General features: G+C 40.1%; 1 protein-coding gene across 1 annotated transcript in view; it reads right to left on the reverse strand.

Moving 5' to 3' along the window:
- Positions 1–12,017: 12,017 nt before the first annotated feature.
- The window catches only part of LOC144593914 (cytochrome c oxidase subunit 1-like), a 66,725-nt gene continuing 60,206 nt past the window's right edge, over positions 12,018–18,536 (reverse strand). The window contains 4 exon segments of the mRNA XM_078400046.1: positions 12,018–12,055; positions 12,058–12,246; positions 12,466–12,487; positions 12,489–12,586. Coding sequence (XP_078256172.1) covers positions 12,018–12,055; positions 12,058–12,246; positions 12,466–12,487; positions 12,489–12,586 — 347 coding nt within the window.

Consider the following 18,536-nt stretch of genomic DNA (forward strand, 5'->3'; position numbering starts at 1 on the left):
TTACCTTGTCAAATAGAAACTGCTCTGTGGCACCCCCTTCAAGTGGCCCCCAGGGCACGTGCCATACCGTAGATGCACCACTGTTAAAAACTCCACCTTGTAAATTATTGCACTGTGCTTCAATCCCAATGGTCCACATAATATTTTGTGTTTTAGCTGTGATTGCTGAAGATTTTAGGGGCAGAGCTTCAGAAGGAACCTACACCATGAAGCTCTTTATCTTCACTTAGTTATTTTTTCAAATGTATATTCAGTACTTACCATATAAACAAAAACCCTCTGAATTATAGAAAACACAAGGAGTCCAGAGCAAGCAGGATAAAAGGAAGGATGAGATAACATCAGTAACAACTCCTTTAAACATTAAAAAACCTCAGTTCCAACAGCTTGGTACATTTACTGCAGGATTGGTGCAGTGCAGTTGGATGAATTGACCAATCTCCTCTCTAGCAGGTACTTAAGCAATTATTGTGACATTTTCCAAACAGTCTTTCCATTCAGGTAATCGATGGTGTGCCAAGGGTTTAGTTTCAATGAATAACTTTTGATACAACAATTTGCCAAGGCATCTATATTAAGAATATTTTTTTAAGAAGGATTAAAAGTCATTTTCATTCTAATCACCTCCATAAATCCCTAAAACAGCCATACAAATACACAGCAAATTTCATTAAACATTAATAAAATTTACAGCATATGCTCCATTTCAAGCATCAAAATGAATAGTTTTGCATATTGCAATTCAAAGCTTCACATGAGATTTACAAATCGTTCTCAAGTACAGAATATTTCTAAGTCAATAACAATTTACATGTTTTGCTCATTGCCTATTTTAAGGTATTTTATGATAATCCCATTTAACAAACATTATGCTGTGTAACTATCATAAAATGACAGAATTCAGTAAGGCTGCCAATCAAGTTGTGCTGCCACAAAACATTTTTTGTGGACAGGATTATTTACTATTATTATCTCAACATGTCTGAAAGATTGTTTTAAAAGAATGAATAATTGAATTTGGCTGGGAGTCAAGGCAGCTGAGGAAGAATTTTATAAAGAGATATGCATCTTTGTGGGAAGACAAGGCCAGAGACAGCAAATGCAGCATGAGTGTGATTTTTTAACTCCTTCATTCAAGAAATGAAAGTGATAAAAAGAATGAAGAACATTATGAAGGATTCAATTTTTGAAAATCACAGTGGGAAGCCATTTTGTATTTTAAAGCACAATAGCAACATTTATTATGTCTGTGTTTTAACAGCCTCAATTTTCAGTGCTGTGATCATGTACTTCAGCCACAACACAAGCAACAATATTCCAGATATTGAGAAAAAAAATACACAAACATATTTCTGCCAGAAATGCAACTCTTGTTACATCAGAAAAGACAGCTGTGCTGGCAATAAATACATACATTGTGATCCAAACTTGGGTATAACTGAGGAACTATATTTGATTTTCCAGTCCCCTAGTGTTAACCTCACTGTGTGTTGAACTGGTATAGCATAACATGAAACTCACTGTTATGGCAAATCCTTCACCACCACTATTTAAAGGGATCATCCTCAGCAGGGTTTAAAAAAAAAATCATTCTGGGCAGCTGACTGACTCTTCCATTCTGTGCCTTTTCTGTAGCTTTCAACCCAATCAGTTGCTGGGTGATTGTTGGACAAGTGTTAGGCCTTCTGGGCCTTATTCAGGATCATGGTTGCACAACTGTCTTGCTCCGAGGGCTATGCTACTACAAAGAACTTCATTGAGCAAGTACTATTTCCAACCCATGGACCCATCCAGAAAACCTTTACTGCATCCATATCTGCTGCCTGCTCAAATTTTCACCTTTATGAACAATTGCTCTTTACCATCAATTGAGAAGCAAAGAGCAGAGGGGCAGGATCAGGAATGGGAGGAAAAGAAATAGGTTGTAGGGAGGCTTGACAATAGATATTTGGAGACTAGCTAAGCAGATCCCTTCATTTCCTCCTTTAACAATCCTCACTATAAAGCTTCCCATTACCAACCTATCCCCCTCCATTACTCTAGACATACATCCTGCCTTTGCAGTTTTGGTCTCCAAATTTGAGGAACATATTCTTGCTATTGAGTGCATGCAGCATAGGTTTACTAGGTTAATTCCCAGAATGGCAGGACTGTCATATGTTGCAAGACTGGAGTAACTAGGCTTGTATACACTGGAATTTAGGATGAGAGGGGATCTTATCAAAACATAAGATTATTAAAGGGTTGGACACATTAGAGGCAGGAAACATGTTCCCAATGTTGGGGGAGTCCAGAACCAGAGGCCACAGTTTAAGAATAAGGGGTAGGCCATTTAGAACAGAGATGAGGAAAAACTTTTTCAGTCAGAGAGTTGTAAATCTGTGGAATTCACTGCCTCGGAAGGCAGTAGGCCAATTCTCTGAATGTATTCAAGAGAGAGCTAGATAGAGCTCTTAAGGATAGCAGAGTCAGGGGGTATGGGGAGAAGGCAGGAACAGGGTATTGATTGAGAATGATCAGCCATGATCACATTGAATGGTGGTGCTGGCTCAAAGGGCCAAATGACCTACTCCTGCACCTATTATCTATTGTCTATTATCATCACCACACCAAATTTAAAAAAAACTGATATGGGCCCTAGCTATACCAGCTTTTTTTGTGGGGTATATTAAACACTCATTTCCAAATGCACCCTGGCAGCATTCAGAGTCATACAAACAAGTTGCCAAGAGGAGAAATCAGCACAATTACACACAAGAAACAGCAGACTAGAGCTTCACCTCTTGTCCCCCTCTGCTCAGCCTCCTTGCCAAAGCCTCACATTTACCTTCCCAGATCAATTCACCTCTACACAGCCTCACATTTACCTTCCCAGATCAATTCACCTCTACACAGCCTCTCTTCCACACAGTTGCTTCCCAAGAGGCTGTTTTAATGCACCTTGGATGCTCAATTAATCAATTTTGATTAGTCAACCAATAACCAGCTGCCTTTTGAAATCTGCCACACTGCTCCATTACTGAAATAGACCAACTCAACTAATCCATCAGCTGTCTTTCGAAATCTCCCCAACCCTTTCTCCACTACATTGTCGTCTTCATCGGGGCTGCCTCCTGTACCCATGCATAACATGTTGATTTCATCAACATGATTACTAACTTGCCCTGCCATTAAATTCATTTGGAATATCTCTCAAACCTCTCTCCCTTTTCTCTCTGTCTCACTTGCAGGGGATAGAATATGCACTCATGTCAAGAGTCTGAAGAAGAGTCCCAACCCAAAACACCGCTTGTCCATTCCCTCCTCAGATGCTGCCTGGCCCGCTGAGTTCCTTTGTGTTTTACTCTAGGCTGTAATACCTCAGCATTCACGGCGGTAAGCTAGGCAGGCTGGGGAATAGTACCAGCAAAGGCACTGGTGATGAGGCCGGCAGAGTAGACATTCTGTCTATCATCTTCACCAAGCATAGCAAAGACCTCTCTCATGGAGAGCAAACCATTCTCCTATGACTGGCACTTCTCGAACTCTGCTGAAGAAATGAGTAATGCAGCAATCTGCAAATCTTTTTTAACGTAACCTTTATAAGTCAAATGTCAGCCATTTCATTGACACAAAATACTGGAGTAACTCAACGGGTCAGGCAGCATCTTTGGAGAAAAATAATAGGTGACATTTCATCTCCAGATTTCATGTGCAGGGCGTTTCCAGATTTCCCATTCTATCCTCAAAATATCTTGGGCACATTCATATTGCTTAATGATTTATTAATTAACATAATTTAAATATTGAATTCATGCATCTAATCAAAATGGTTTTCTAAGTGATTGTTTCACTAGCTCTCTTCGTTCCTTTCTCCTTTTTGCCTGTAATTTAAAATATGTATTTGTTTGCAATCATTCACTTTTACTCAGGATATGATAAATCCATGTTGATCTGACATAACTTATTGGAAAGTTTTCAAACTAACTGGAGGGGACGGCAAAAGGTTAGGGAACGATTCTCTGTGTAATCATATAAATAAGCATTTCTAATTGGCCATTTATTGATAGAAAGATACAGCATGGAAACAGTTATGTTGTATGATCTGTGTAGGAAGGAACTGCAGATGCTGGTTTACACCGAAGATTGACATAAAATGCTGGTGTAACTCAACGGGACAGGCAGCATCTCTGGATAGAAGGAAGGGTCTCGACCCAAAACGTCACCCATTCCTTCTATCCAGTGATGTAGCCCGTCCCGCTGAGCTACTCCAGCATTTTGTGTCTATCTTTGTTGTACGATCGACCTTAATACAGTGATTGACGTATGTAAAGATAAGTGATCAGTCATAGGAAAGACCACAAACCTATGTCTGCTTAGCTTAAAAATGTACACGTACCTGGAGTACTGTGTGCAATTTTGGTCTCCAAATTTGAGGAAGGATATTCTTGCTATTGAGGGCGTGCAGCGTAGGTTTACTAGGTTAATTCCCGGAATGGCGGGACTGTCATATGTTGAAAGACTGGAGCGACTAGGCTTGTATACACTGGAATTTAGAAGGATGAGAGGAGATCTTATCGAAACGTATAAGATTATTAAGGGGTTGGACACGTTAGAGGCAGGAAACATGTTCCCAATGTTGGGGGAGTCCAGAACAAGAGGCCACAGTTTAAGAATAAGGGGTAGGCCATTTAGAACTGAGATGAGGAAAAACTTTTTCAGTCAGAGAGTTGTGAATCTGTGGAATTCTCTGCCTCAGAAGGCAGTGGAGGCCAATTCTCTGAATGCATTCAAGAGAGAGCTAGATAGAGCTCTTAAGGATAGTGGAGTCAGGGGGTATGGGGAGAAGGCAGGAACGGGGTACTGATTGAGAATGATCAGCCATGATCACATTGAATGGCGGTGCTGTCTCGAAGGGCCGAATGGCCTCCTCCTGCACCTATTGTCTATTGTCTATTATACAAGCCTACATTAATTGTTTTAAAGATAGCCATGTTACCTGATTTATTTGAAGCTTTTATAGAAAGTCACCAATATTTTAAGTTAATGGTAATCCTGCTACTTTTAATTTAATCTCTAGAGAGATTAGAAAATGTTAAAACTATGAGAATTATATTCAAATAATGCCAATTCAAGTAGTTATAATGTAAGAGTTATTTCATGGAAGCGCATGCCAGAAGTGTGTCTTGGATCTTTACATTTTATTTTGTATATAGTATTTTGCATGTATTTAAGGTGATATTATTAAAGTGCTTCCTAATAAATACATAAAAGTTTCCCAAAACCAATTAGAAATGATTTAAACCAGAAAGTAAAAACCCATTATATTTTCTCTTAGGTCTCAAGATAACTGGAGATATATTTGAGTATTTTCTCACTAAAATTTGAAAATTCTTCGAAAATTGAAAGCCCTTTTGGGTAGTAGGTTTGAACTACTGTAATTCTGGACTATGGGTTCACATTCAGTACATGTTCTGCTGTGGAAATACACCATTCTCTAGAGAGGGGCTAAATCTGAAACACTTAATTGTTTTGGATGTTGAACTACATCATGGCATCACAGCCTTGGGTACCCTGTCTTGAACCCTAAATGTAATAGATTTCTATGCAACACCTGATTGTGATAGAGCCACACAGCATGGAAACATTCCCTTCAGCCCACCTTGTCCATGCCAACCCAGCTGAAATTCTGGGTTAGTCCCATTTGGCCTATATCCCTCTAAACCCTTCCTATCCATATGTCTGTCCAGATGTCTTTTGAAAGCAATAATCGTATCTACTTTTATATCTTCCTCTGACAGCTCATTCAGATATGGATTACCCAGAATATAAAAGACACCCCTGGGGTCCCTCTTAAATCTGACCCCTTTCACAAACTTACTCCCTCTACCCTGTGTGCATTTACTTTATATCCACACCTCTCATGATCATACACCTCAATAAGGTCACCCCTAAGCCTCCTACACTTTGAAGAAAAATAGTCCCAACCTATCCAACCTCTCCCTAGGACTCAAGCCTGCAGGTCCAGGTAATATTGTGGTGAATCTTCTCTGTACCCTTTTCATCTTAATGACATCCTTATTATAGCTGGGTGACTAGAACTGCACACAGTTCCCAATCTCGTTGTACCCCTGTACAATGACAATAAAGATATATTGTATTGTATTGTAAGTGTGGCTTCATCAATGACTTGCACAGCTGCATCACGATGTCCCAACTTGTGTACTCAATATCCTGTCCCAATGAAGGCAAGTGTGCTAAATCCATTCTCACCACTCAATCCACTTGACTTGCCACTTTCAGGGAATGAAGCGCCTGTGCTCCTGGGTTTCTCTGTTCTGCAGGACTCTACCATTTACCCTGTAAGTCCTGCTCTGGTTTGACTTACCAAAATTCAACACTTCACACCTGTCAGGGTTAAATTTCACTTGTCAGGCCTTGGCCCACCTTCCCAATGGACTTTATCATTACAACACTGCTTTCTTTTTATATAGTCTGACCTCTACCAAACAAGCTGTGCCAAAAATAATCTTGCTCTTCCATGGGAGGAAGGTGACCAGACACAATAGAGCTCCAGGTAAGCATTTACTTATGGGTGGTGTAGACAATAGACAATAGACAATAGACAATAGACAATAGACAATAGACAATAGGTGCAGGAGTAGGCCATTCAGCCCTTCGAGCCAGCACCGCCATTCAATGCGATCATGGCTGATCACTCTCAATCAGTACCCCGTTCCTGCCTTCTCCCCATACCCCCTCACTCCGCTATCCTTAAGAGCTCTATCCAGCTCTCTCTTGAAAGCATCCAACGAACTGGCCTCCACTGCCTTCTGAGGCAGAGAATTCCACACCTTCACCACCCTCTGACTGAAAAAGTTCTTCCTCATCTCCGTTCTAAATGGCCTACCCCTTATTCTCAAACTGTGGCCCCTTGTTCTGGACTCCCCCAACATTGGGAACATGTTATCTGCCTCTAATGTGTCCAATCCCCTAATTATCTTATATGTTTCAATATTGCCAAATGTAGTTGTACAGTCAATTGGGAAATGGAGGAGGGGGTGACATTGATACTATTTTTGGAGCTGTCAATGTCCTTGGGGATCTGGAGGCAATAGGTGATAAAATAATTCAATACAGAACAGTTTCAGAACTGAGCCTTGCTGATCCTCGTCCAACAATATGGTCCTGTATTGGCAGAATTGAACGCCTGTGATTTGGTCCTCAGTAGATATATAGACCTCCTGTTTCCTCCAAGGCTTCTGGTTAGGGAACTCATGGATATACTTGGAGGGAACACACTCCTCCATAGATTTCCTAATGAATTTTCCATAATAGTAGCAACGAACACAGATCAGCACTGTAGTGGAGCTGCTGCCTCACAGCGCCAGAGACCCGCCTTCGATTCTGACCTCAGGTGCTGTCTGTGTGGAGTTTACACATTCTCCTTGTAACCATGTGGGATTTATCCGGGTGCTCCGGTTTCCTTCCACATCCCAATGAAATGTGGTTGTAGGTTAATTTGGCTCTGTAAATTGCCCCTAATGTGGATGAGGAAATGGGATAACGTAGAGTAGATACAAGAAACATCAGACGCTGATTCCTAAACAAAAGGACACAAAGTGCTGGAGTAACTCAGCAGGTCAGACAGCATCTCTGAAGAACTTGGCTAGGTGACCGTCTGGATCGAGGCCCTTCTTCAGAAATCTGAAAGGCCTGTTTCCTTGCTGAATCTCGTGTAAACCAAACACGAATCCTGGCCTGACTTTCTATGTAGGTAGACACAAAATGCTGGAGTAACTCAGTGGGTCAGGCAGCATCTCGGGAGAGAAGGAATGGGTGACGTTTCAGGCCCTCAGTCTGAAGAAGGGCCTCGACCCGAAACTTCACCCATTCCTTCTCTCCCGAGATGCTGCCTGACCTGCTGAGTTATTCCAGCATTTTGTGTCTACCTTCGATTTAAACCAGCATTTGCAGTTTTTTTCCTGCTAACTTTCTATGTGTTTGGGCCAGAAACACTGTAGCATTCTGATTGTCAATGTAAGTGAGCCGAGCCAATCCAACTGAATGGTGATTGATACTTTTATCCACGAATACTGCAACACGTGATCTACTCAGTTCCTAGGTATCACAAAAGGCTAGAGTAACTCAGCGGGTCAAGCAGCAGCTAGGAGAGAAGGAATGGGTGACGTTTCGGGTCGAGACCCTTCTTCAGACTGATGTCAGGGGGGCAGGGCAAAGAAAGGATATAGGTGGAGACAGGAAGACAGTGGGAGAACTGGGAAGGGGGAGGGGAAGAGAGGGACAGAGGAACTATCTAAAGTTGGAGAGGTCAATGTTCATACCGCTGGGCTGTAAGCTGCCCAAATGAAATATGAGGTGCTGTTCCTCCAATTGAATTGAATTGAAAAGAATTGGAGGAACAGCACCTCATATTTCGCATGACAGCTTACAGCCCAGCGGTATGAATATTGACTTCTCCAACTTTAAATAGTTCCTCTGTCCCTCTCTTCCCTCCCCCTTCCCAGTTCTCCCACTGTCTTCCTGTCTCCACCTACATCCTTTCTTTGTCCCGCCCCCCTGACATCAGTCTGAAGAAGGGTCTCGACCCGAAACGTCACCCATTCCCTCTCTCCTAGATGCTGCCTGACCTGCTGAGTTACTCCAGCATTTTGTGTTACCTTCGATTTGTACCAGCATCTGCAGTTATTTTCCTACTCAGTTCCTATGTAACTATGAAATGTTTCCATTATTCATACCACATTATCATTGTGGACGACAAAGAAAAGATGACAAAGAAGATTTTTAAAATCTCAAAAAGGAATTAAACTTTGACTGTTCAATTGAATATCAGTGTTTTTCTTTTCATTTTAACCTGGTATATTTTTGCATTATTTACATGGATCAATCATAGCAACTCTGCAGTAGGAGTTGTTAGGATGTGGGTAAAATCATGTAGGATTGGTGTAACTGGGTGCTTTATGATTAGTGTGGAATCATTGGTCTGAAGAACCTATTTCTATGTTGTATGGCTCTATAACACTCTGAAACTTGAATTATCCAGTCTCAACACTTGTTATTTGTAATGAATGCACCACAGGGAGGCAGCCTCTATCCACTACTTATAAAAAATACAAGAAGTTTTGACAATTTCATTCACTGCATCACTGCTGAAGCAGAAACATTTCTATTGATCAAAATCAGGGTTGGTTTACCTCAGGGAAATGACGATTTAACATCAGCAAGATTAGTCCTTTGATGACTGCATTAACATCTGCATTATTCCACAGTATAAATCGGCTTTAGATGTCTCATTTAATTAAAATCAAAGTAGTTAAAACAATAACAATTGTCAGCATACGCTTGTTTAATGTACTGTTCATGTATTCTGATAGTGTCCATCCGAATATTATATGTTTGAGTTGAAAATACAATAAAAAACAGCAGTTTATAAATGAGGCATTTGTGCAGTAAAGTTTAAAATCTAAAATCAAAGCAGTCAGTGCCTTCTTTCCAATGGAAGGCGATTCAATGTCAGCCTTGTATGAACTGATGCAGGTTTGGATAATGGAATATTGCTATTTCCTACTTCTATTCCCATCTTCACCTGCTCTACGAAGACCACTATCACCTTGATGCCAAAGAAAAGCAAGATAGTATGCCACAATAACTATTGTACAGTAACTCAGACATCCACCATCATGAAGTGTTTCAAAAGGCTTTTCATGCCACACATTAATCCAACCTCCTGGATAGTCTTGATCCACTGCAATTTGCCTACTGTCGCAACAGGTCCATGGAAGATGTCATCTCCCTGGCTTTACACTCATGTTGAAACATCTAGATGACAAGGATACCTATGTCAGACATTTTTTTGACACTAGCTCTTGCGTCAACACCATAATCTTTATTCCAGAATTATTCATTTACATGCGTGCCTTTGGTGTATTTTAACTCGTGTCTTCCACAACACCAGGCTCATTTCCACACTCCTGGACCTAGGGGTCAGCAACCCCCTCTGCCACTGGATTCTTGACTTCCTGATGCAGAGATCACAATCAGCAAGGATAGGTGTCAAAAAATCCTCCATGATAATTCTGAATACCACTGGTGCATAAAGCTGCATTCTCTGCACTTTTCTATACTCCCTGTACATTCACTACTGTGGCAGGTTCTGCTCTAACTCCATTTACAAGTTTGCAGATGACACCACTGCAGTACGTCAGACATCAAACAATGACAAGAGGGAGTACAGGAAAGAGATATAGAGATTAGCAACATGGCATCAAAGCAACAATCTCTCCCACAATGTCAGCAAGATTAAGGAGTTAGTTATTAACTTAAGGAAGCGAGGTAGAGAACTTGCCTCAATCAGCAATAATGGTGCCGAAATTGAGATGGCCGAGAGCTTCAAGGTCGTTGGCGTAAATATCACCAACAAATTGTCCTGGATACATTGAAACTATGGCCAAGAAGGCACACCAATCCCTTTCCTTCCTCTGAAGTTTGGCATATCTCCAGTAACACCAACATCTACAGATGCACCAAGGAAAACATCCCATCGGGATGCATCACAGCATGGTTTGGTAACAGTTCTGCCTAAGGCTGCAAGTAATTACAGAGAGTTGCTATAGCCTAGTCCATAGCGCAGACCAGACTCCCCACCATCAATTCCATTTACACTTCACATTGCCATGGGAAAGCTACCTACATAGTTAAGGACCTTTTTCATCCCAGTCATTCCCTTTTTTCCTTCAGGCAGACCATTGATACAAAAGCTAGAAAGCACGTATCATCAGTTTCTTCTCCACAAATTACCATTATGATTATGATTATGATTATGAATAACACACACAAAGTCATTTTTCAATGTTATTATTCCAGGAGGATGGTTAGATTCTCAAACTGAATTAATTTAAAAAAAATCATCTGCTCAAGTAGTGTGGACATGTGTGGTTACATTTTCTCAGACCTTGGAATACCATTCACATGCTCAATGAAGACCAAGGACAGTTAACAGGTCTGGAATCACTTGAGGTCAGATTGGGTTGGGGCAGCAGAATTTCTCCCTTGCAGGAATTTAATGAACTAGATAAGATTTTATAAAAATCTGGCAATTTTATGGTCATGGTTACTGAAGCTAATTCTTTATTCCGGCATTATTTAATTACTTAAGAATCTGTGGTGCATATTGAACTCAAGTCTTCAGGTCAACACTAATCTACAACTTGAAACATTCGGCAGTTTGACCACCATGCTACTGTATTATAGTGTGTGATACGTACTTGTAACCAAGGATGGTGATTTTGACTTCAAATTGCTGGAATACATGCAAAAGTCACCAAGGGCTAAGTGAAGAGTGAGCTAAGCTTTGCACATGGGGGGTTATGGTTGCTAAGGGGTTCAGCATAGAAACAAGTAAAACAATGAGACACTGCTGCAGATAAGTTGATTGAGAGATGCGGGCAGGGGTGCAGGGGTTGTGTGTTCAGTTTGAGTGGATGTAGAGTGCTCAGTTGAGTCAATAAAAAGCAAATTAACTCAAAATAAGTGTTACCAAAATCAGTCTTTTATTCAAGTAGAAAGTTTAAAACATTCAGTTAATGGGGGGAATGATTGCATGAAACTTGCAATGATGACGAATCCTGCTCCAACAGATTAGAGGTAATGTCATGAAGAACAATCTCAGGGGAAGATTTAGTTCAAAAAATTCTTATTAATCTTCCAAATTTATACAGGGAAATGAAACCTAAAGCTCAAAGGAGGAATGTTTCTCATTTGATGGAATGCTAATCAGCTAAAAATAGCAACTCCTGTAAGGATAACAATAACTATTATTGGTGATATGAAATAAGATAAAGGATTTACAACTATATTTATTGTGAACATATGGTGAGCTCACAAAATGAAACCAAGTATTGGTATTATTGTTCAAAATAGTAACTATGTAAACAGAGTTTTTTTTTACCTGAGCTGTAGGTGGCCATATGAGAGATTCTTTCCAAAGATTAAAATGTATTTTTCAGAATGGCCAATTATCAAAAATGGTGTTGATAAAGGATTGGATTGCGTCCTCTGGGTTAAAAAATGTATTTAAATTTTGATTAGTAAGTATTTTGACGCCAGCTACAAAAAAAACCCCAATGTGAAATAAGTAGAAGAACGGAATAAACAATAAGTGGTATTTAGCATTGGGAAAAAATGCTGGTGGTTTTATATTAATAATAGTAGCAATGAAGTTAAAAGATGCTAAAAGAGAAGTGACACCTATAAATTTGAAACAAAGAATGGTTAAGACTATGGATGGTCCTTTAAGAGTTGGATCGTCAGTGTGATGAGAATTAATTCTTCAGTGAGCTCTGAATTTGATTGCAACACTGGATGAAGCAAATGTGAATGCAAAACGAATATTAAAGTCAGAAAAGTCAGATATTTCCTTTTATAAAGATTTTATATATGGGCCACCAAATGTTAACTGTGCAGTACTTATATCACCAAAAGCTCCCAGTCATTACAGGCTTTACTATGAAGAAAATTATAACAACATGAGCAGTAACAATTGCAGTATAAATACGATCTTCCTTGGAAGTGTATCCTTGGAAGTAAGCTATGAATGAGTAAGATATGATTTGTAGCTATTCAGTTGCTAATCTTAAGAAAATAATTAAGGATCGACTGCCATATGAATGATGGCAGATTATACTGTTGCTCTTAAACGGAATTAAATTGCTCTTGGCACAACAAGGTCCAGGTCTGCAGAACCTGCTTTACTGATTGTGAACCTCCTACTGACACAGGAAGGTGGTCATCCCAACCTTCCAGCCGCACAGTGAGGAGCAGGGATTAGTGATTTAGTGAATGTCTTCTCTGGTAAGAATTCCATGCTGTCTAAAACAAAGCCAATTTTTGGAAAAAGGGCCAAATTGCCTGTGGATAAAGGGGAAAAGTGACCTTATTCCTCTCATTGGCACCAACATGAACTGTGAGATACCCATGTTGGAGCATTAAATGAGGCAGTCAAGTTTGTATGGAAGCAGCAGTCATTGATCTTATTGTCAGACCAATGGTAAAGATATTTTCAGATATAGAACAAATTAACAATTGTAGCTCAGAAAATTGTGAAAATTTGAAGGCATGACTGAAGAAGCGCCTTTTATGACCCACACCTTTGCTCCAATGGAAACCTAAATGGAATAGTGTAAGAGCAGGAGGAAATTTATGTCCAAGACTGATGTTCAGCAATTACAGGTACATAATTTTGAATGTTAGAAACAAATATAGTTACATTCCAAGTTTGCTTTAATAAATCTAATTTATGAAAAAAGAATGTGGAAGTAAAAAGGCGTGCGGCACCCTAAGTCAACTTGGTGTATGTGATGTCTTGATAGCTGACACGTGTGTAGGGCGTTGCATTAGAATAGGTTGTCCAAGGCCATTATAGACATGCACACATTTCTTTGAAAAATTGTGATAATCTATCTTCCCACGGAAAGCAGCAGAATGACAAAATGTCTGCTGCGTCCTACATGTCCCACAGTGGACATATTACAATTCAGCTTTCTTACAGCAACTTAGTTAGATATGAATGAATGAATGAATGAATGAATGAATGAATAAATGAATAAGTTTATTGGCCAAGTATGCATATACAAGGAATGTGCCTTGGTGCTCCGCTCACAAATGTCCCCCAAAACAATGACCATGGAGTCCGGGAAGTCACTCTCTACCCTCAATACCTGGTCAGCGAGTTGCGTTTGCACTTCACGTACGCAGGCTTGGGGGGATGTAAACTCCAGCAAGAATAAAAGAGGTAAATTCCCTCGGATAATAAAAGGGTTTGCAGTTTATAAAGAATGATTCTAGATTGGGGGAACAGAAGTTAGACAGTACCCTGATGTCGCTGCACCAGTCCTGGTTAGTATAGAAGCATATTCCACCTCCTCTTGATCTTCCCGCTGCCTCTGCATCGCGGTTGGCTCTGTGTAGTTGAAAGCCAGCCAGTTGCAGCGCGCTGTCCGGGGTCGACTCACACAGCCAAGTCTCGGTGAAGCACAGAGCAGCGCCTCGAGAGAAGTCCTTGTTAGTGTGGCACAGGAGTTGCAGTTCATCCACTTTGTTGTTGAGAGAACGTAGATTTGCGAGGAATATACTCGGGAGCGGTGTGCGTAATCCTCATCGCCGGAGTCGGGTGAGTGCTCCAGAGCGCTTCCCACGGGTCCTCCTCTGTTTCAAGTCCTTGGACGCTGCCACAGCCCCGCCAACGAGTATGTCCAAATAATCCAGCGAGTAAGAAAAATCAGGAACAATGTTTGAAGGTACCGTATGTCTGATGTTAAGGAGTACCTCTCTCGTGAAAGTGATCTTTGTGGGATTACTTAAGACAACACAAACAAACAAATACATACGAAACAGCAAGGAGCAGCACACCGTGGCAGCCATCGGCAGCACCACAGAGCAGATGGAGCAACTAACCCTTACATCAACTCCATCTACACCATCTACACCGCATATCCTTAAACACTTAAAATAAAATCTAATTTTATAGCTATTGCATTTATGTATTTAAAGCTATATTTATCCTTGTACGTTTGCCAGAGAGAGTACAAATTTTGTTATCCATTATGCTTAAGAGAGGTGAATTGAAACATTTTGTGGTCAAAGTGCCTAGGGTAATCGAAGAGTTCCTTATAGTTGCTGCAAGTATAGTGCCCTTAAGTATAGTGCCCTAAGTTCACCAGAATCAAAGCAGAAGCTGTGTTTGTGCATGAAGAGGGAATTTCCAGTGCACTGTCAGTGAGGGTATGACAGTAACACCAGAAAAGCTCCAAAGAAATAATCACACTACATAACAAGATATACCTAGTGATGGATTTCAGTTTTACATCTTCAATGATATCAGAACTGCTAACATTTTGCATCTGGAAAGTTTACTTGCTTATTTTTCTACTATATAATTTATGCCATTTGACAAGAAGGGATTTTATTGTTGGGGTGGATTCCATGTGGGAGCCCAGTAACAAGGATGGATAGCAGATCACAAGGACTTTAAGGTAGGAAACAGGAAGGAGATTTAGGCTGATACAGATGAAATGAAGAAAAATTCTAAAACAAATGAAAAAGGAGAATTGATATTCAAAAACTGTGCTTCAGGTACCGTGGGTATAATAAGACCCAAACGATAAAAGATAATTAAACCAGCCAAAAGACATGACAAATCTGAATAAAGCATTTGACAGGGAGAATTAAAAATGAATGAATTATAGGCAAAATTCAACTTGAAGGTCAAGATCTGAGGGTTATTACTAAGATGGCTGCAAAATGGTCAAGTCTGTATACTAAAGATAACAGGTTTATGGATAGCAGGGCAAATGGAGAAAATGTTAGAGTAGGAGGAAGAGTGCTGCTAATCACCTGAGTGAAAATGTCTTGCTGCAATTGCCCATCCAAGAACGTGGTGTGACCATACCTCAGTAGTGTGCACAGTTTTGCTCTTCAAACCAAAGGAAGGTTAGACCTGCCTTGAGTCAGTACTGTGTAGATTCACTCAGATGGTTGCTGCCATATCCTGTAAGGAGCAAGAGTGGCTCATATTCACTTTGGTATCGAACTATGAGAGGTGCACCTCATTTCACTGCTGAAATTTAAATAGTGGATCTCCAAAGGCACAGATGCTCATGTAAGTAGATGATTAAAGAATTAAAGAAAGATGCAAAAAGTAATCAAAATTACTAATTAAATACTGTACTCTATAGATTATAAGAGGTAGAAGTTACAGTGTAGCTGTGCAAAGCTCTGTGTTCAGTTCTGGACATTGCTCTTTAGAAAGGGTATGTTGGCCTTCCACTATAGATTCATCCATTTTGGGGGGTTAAATAGTGAGAAGTTTTTTCACAATTTCTGGAATTTATAAGTTTAAGGGAAGATTTAATTAAACATTTCCAGAGGTTAAGGGATATTCAGGGATAGAGAGAGAAATGAATTCAAATGGTTAGGGAGTCTAAATGTAGGAAGCATAGTCTAAGCTGCCTGATGCACTTTAGGTTTTGCCCTATAATTGTCTAATTTACTTAGAATATCTGTTAATTTATTGTATTTATTTTATTATTACGTTTAATGGGCCTTTAAAGTTGCAGCAAGTAAGAAATTCATTGTTCCATTTCATATCCCCTGATCCCCTGAAGACTGAGGGGGGATCTTATAGAAACATATAAAATTCTTAAGGGGTTGGAGAGGCTAGATGCTGGGAAGATTGTTCCCGATGTTGGGGGTACAGAACCAGGGGTCACAGCTTAAGGGTAAAGGGGAAGTCTTTTAGGGTCGAGATTAGAAAACATTTCTTCACACAGAGAGTGGTGCGTCTGTGGAATTCTCTGCCAAAGAAGGTAGTTGAGGCCAGTTCATTGGCTATATTTAAGAGGGAGTTAGATGTGGCCCTTGTGGCTAAAGGGATCAGGGGATATGGAGAGAAGGCAGGTACAGGTTACTGAGCTGGATGATCAGCCATAATCATATTGAATGACGGTGCAGGCTCAAAGGGCCGAATGGCCTACTCCTGCACCTATTTTCTATGTTTCTATGTTTCTATATCCAGTGTATGTGACAAATAAACACTCTTGAAACTTCAGGAGTAATTTGGAAGTATATCCACACAGAATGATCAAAGATCGGAACTTTATTTTGCACACTGCAGAAGATGTTGGGTTAAATCCTATGTTTATGTCAGGGGTTGAGAAGTTTGAAAAGCCAAAGATGTTATATTAAGTTGGGGCAAAGTTGGATCAGTGAAGTTAAGTCATGCAATATCCATGATCTTATGGAGTGGTGAGTAAGGCTGGAAGTGCAAGTGGCCAACTCCAACTCCCATTCATCTATTTCTTTCATTGTGATTTATAGGTTCAGCATATTGAACATCAATCTTTTTTGTCTTCTCTTTTAATGCTTTTATAGGCCTACTTATAATAACAAGGTAGCTGAGAAAAGAATATTTTGTCACAAAGTGATAATAGCTTTTCAAATATATTAATTTATCACAACTTTTGTTCTGATGATACAGTAAATTGCTTGACATCCAAATACAGATTTCAGCTGCCTCGATTGGCAAAGAATAATCAATGCAACCCATTCTTGTTTTGCACAAATTAATGACCTCATACCTATTAGTGTAACGAAAGCAGAACTGCTGGAACTATGGAGAGAGAAATGGCTAAGATTTCAGATTAATCATCTTTCATTTGTTTAACTAATGTAATGGTACTTCCAAATGTTCGATCTACAAGTGCTGAATTGAGAGAATTTCAAAAGATTACATGGCTGCATTGTTCTCATCAATTTGTTTGAACCTTGAAATAGGAATTATCTGGTCCTCACAGTTATCCATCTTTAATACCATTGTTTTCTTTTTTGCTGTTATTTACTGCTACAAGGGAACAGGTTCAAGGATCTGACTAGAACAGAAAAAGGCTCAGTCGTCTGTTTAGTTACAAATCAGTGATATTGGCAAGAGAGAGAACATAAAACAATACTTGGCTTGGTATATGCAGGTTCCGTTTTACAGCAGCACATATCTCTCTCTCTCTCTCTCTCTCTCCTTCTGTCCACGGCGCTGATCATGACTCAGTCCGCCAGTGAACCCCTCTCGGACATGAACTTGAACTAACCTATGGCTTACTGGCGCCTGCCTTTATATAGGTAAGAAATCAGCTGTTGAAATAACCTCCGGTAATTCCTGGCCAAGAGCACTGCTCCCAATCAAACTATAACCAATGGCAAGGGACTGCATCCGAGTGAGTCCCCCCGCCCCCCCTTTTGCCCTATCAGTCGCAGACTGGCGTGTAAAACAATACACAGCGCAACAGACTTGCCTCGTAAAGCAATACACACAGCGCTGCTGGTTTGGCGTGCAAAGGTTTAATCAGAGCACTGTCGGCTTAGTGTGTGGGAATTTAAACAAAGAGTTGTCAGCTGTAGCATTATGGGTTCTAAATACAGCCCCACTGGCTGCACTGCTATGGGCTTTAAAAACATAGCGCTTCTGGGTCACAGACTGTTCGGGCAAAATTCTCGTATGACATTTACCTCACTTGGATTATGGTAAATTCTCATTCTTAATTCAGTATTACTTTACTTGAGATGCAAGGAACTGCAGATGCTGGAATCTTGACTAAAACACAAAGTGTTGGAGGAACTTAGTGGGCCAGGCAGCCACATCTGTGGAAGGAAAAGATAGGGGAGGTTTGAACTTGGGACCCTTCTTCAGACTGACTACTTTTCTTGAATATTACTATCATCTATGATCTCAGCATTACCATCCAGGGTGCTCTCATTTGCTACCACACTAAACGCTGATCCAAAATAATTATTCTACATGCCTGTTATAACATCACGCCTCTTATAATATAGTGATTCACAATATCACTTTCAGAAGCTTTCAGGGGACTCATTGTTCCAGATCATCACATTTTTCCAGTATATTAATGTAATACATAAGGTATAAATCAGTTCTGTATTACCTTAACTTATTTTTTGAATACTTCTCAAAACTAATTTAATTTAAAGCT

Source organism: Rhinoraja longicauda, chromosome 5 (assembly GCF_053455715.1).
Source record: "Rhinoraja longicauda isolate Sanriku21f chromosome 5, sRhiLon1.1, whole genome shotgun sequence".
Lineage (NCBI taxonomy): Eukaryota > Metazoa > Chordata > Chondrichthyes > Rajiformes > Arhynchobatidae > Rhinoraja > Rhinoraja longicauda.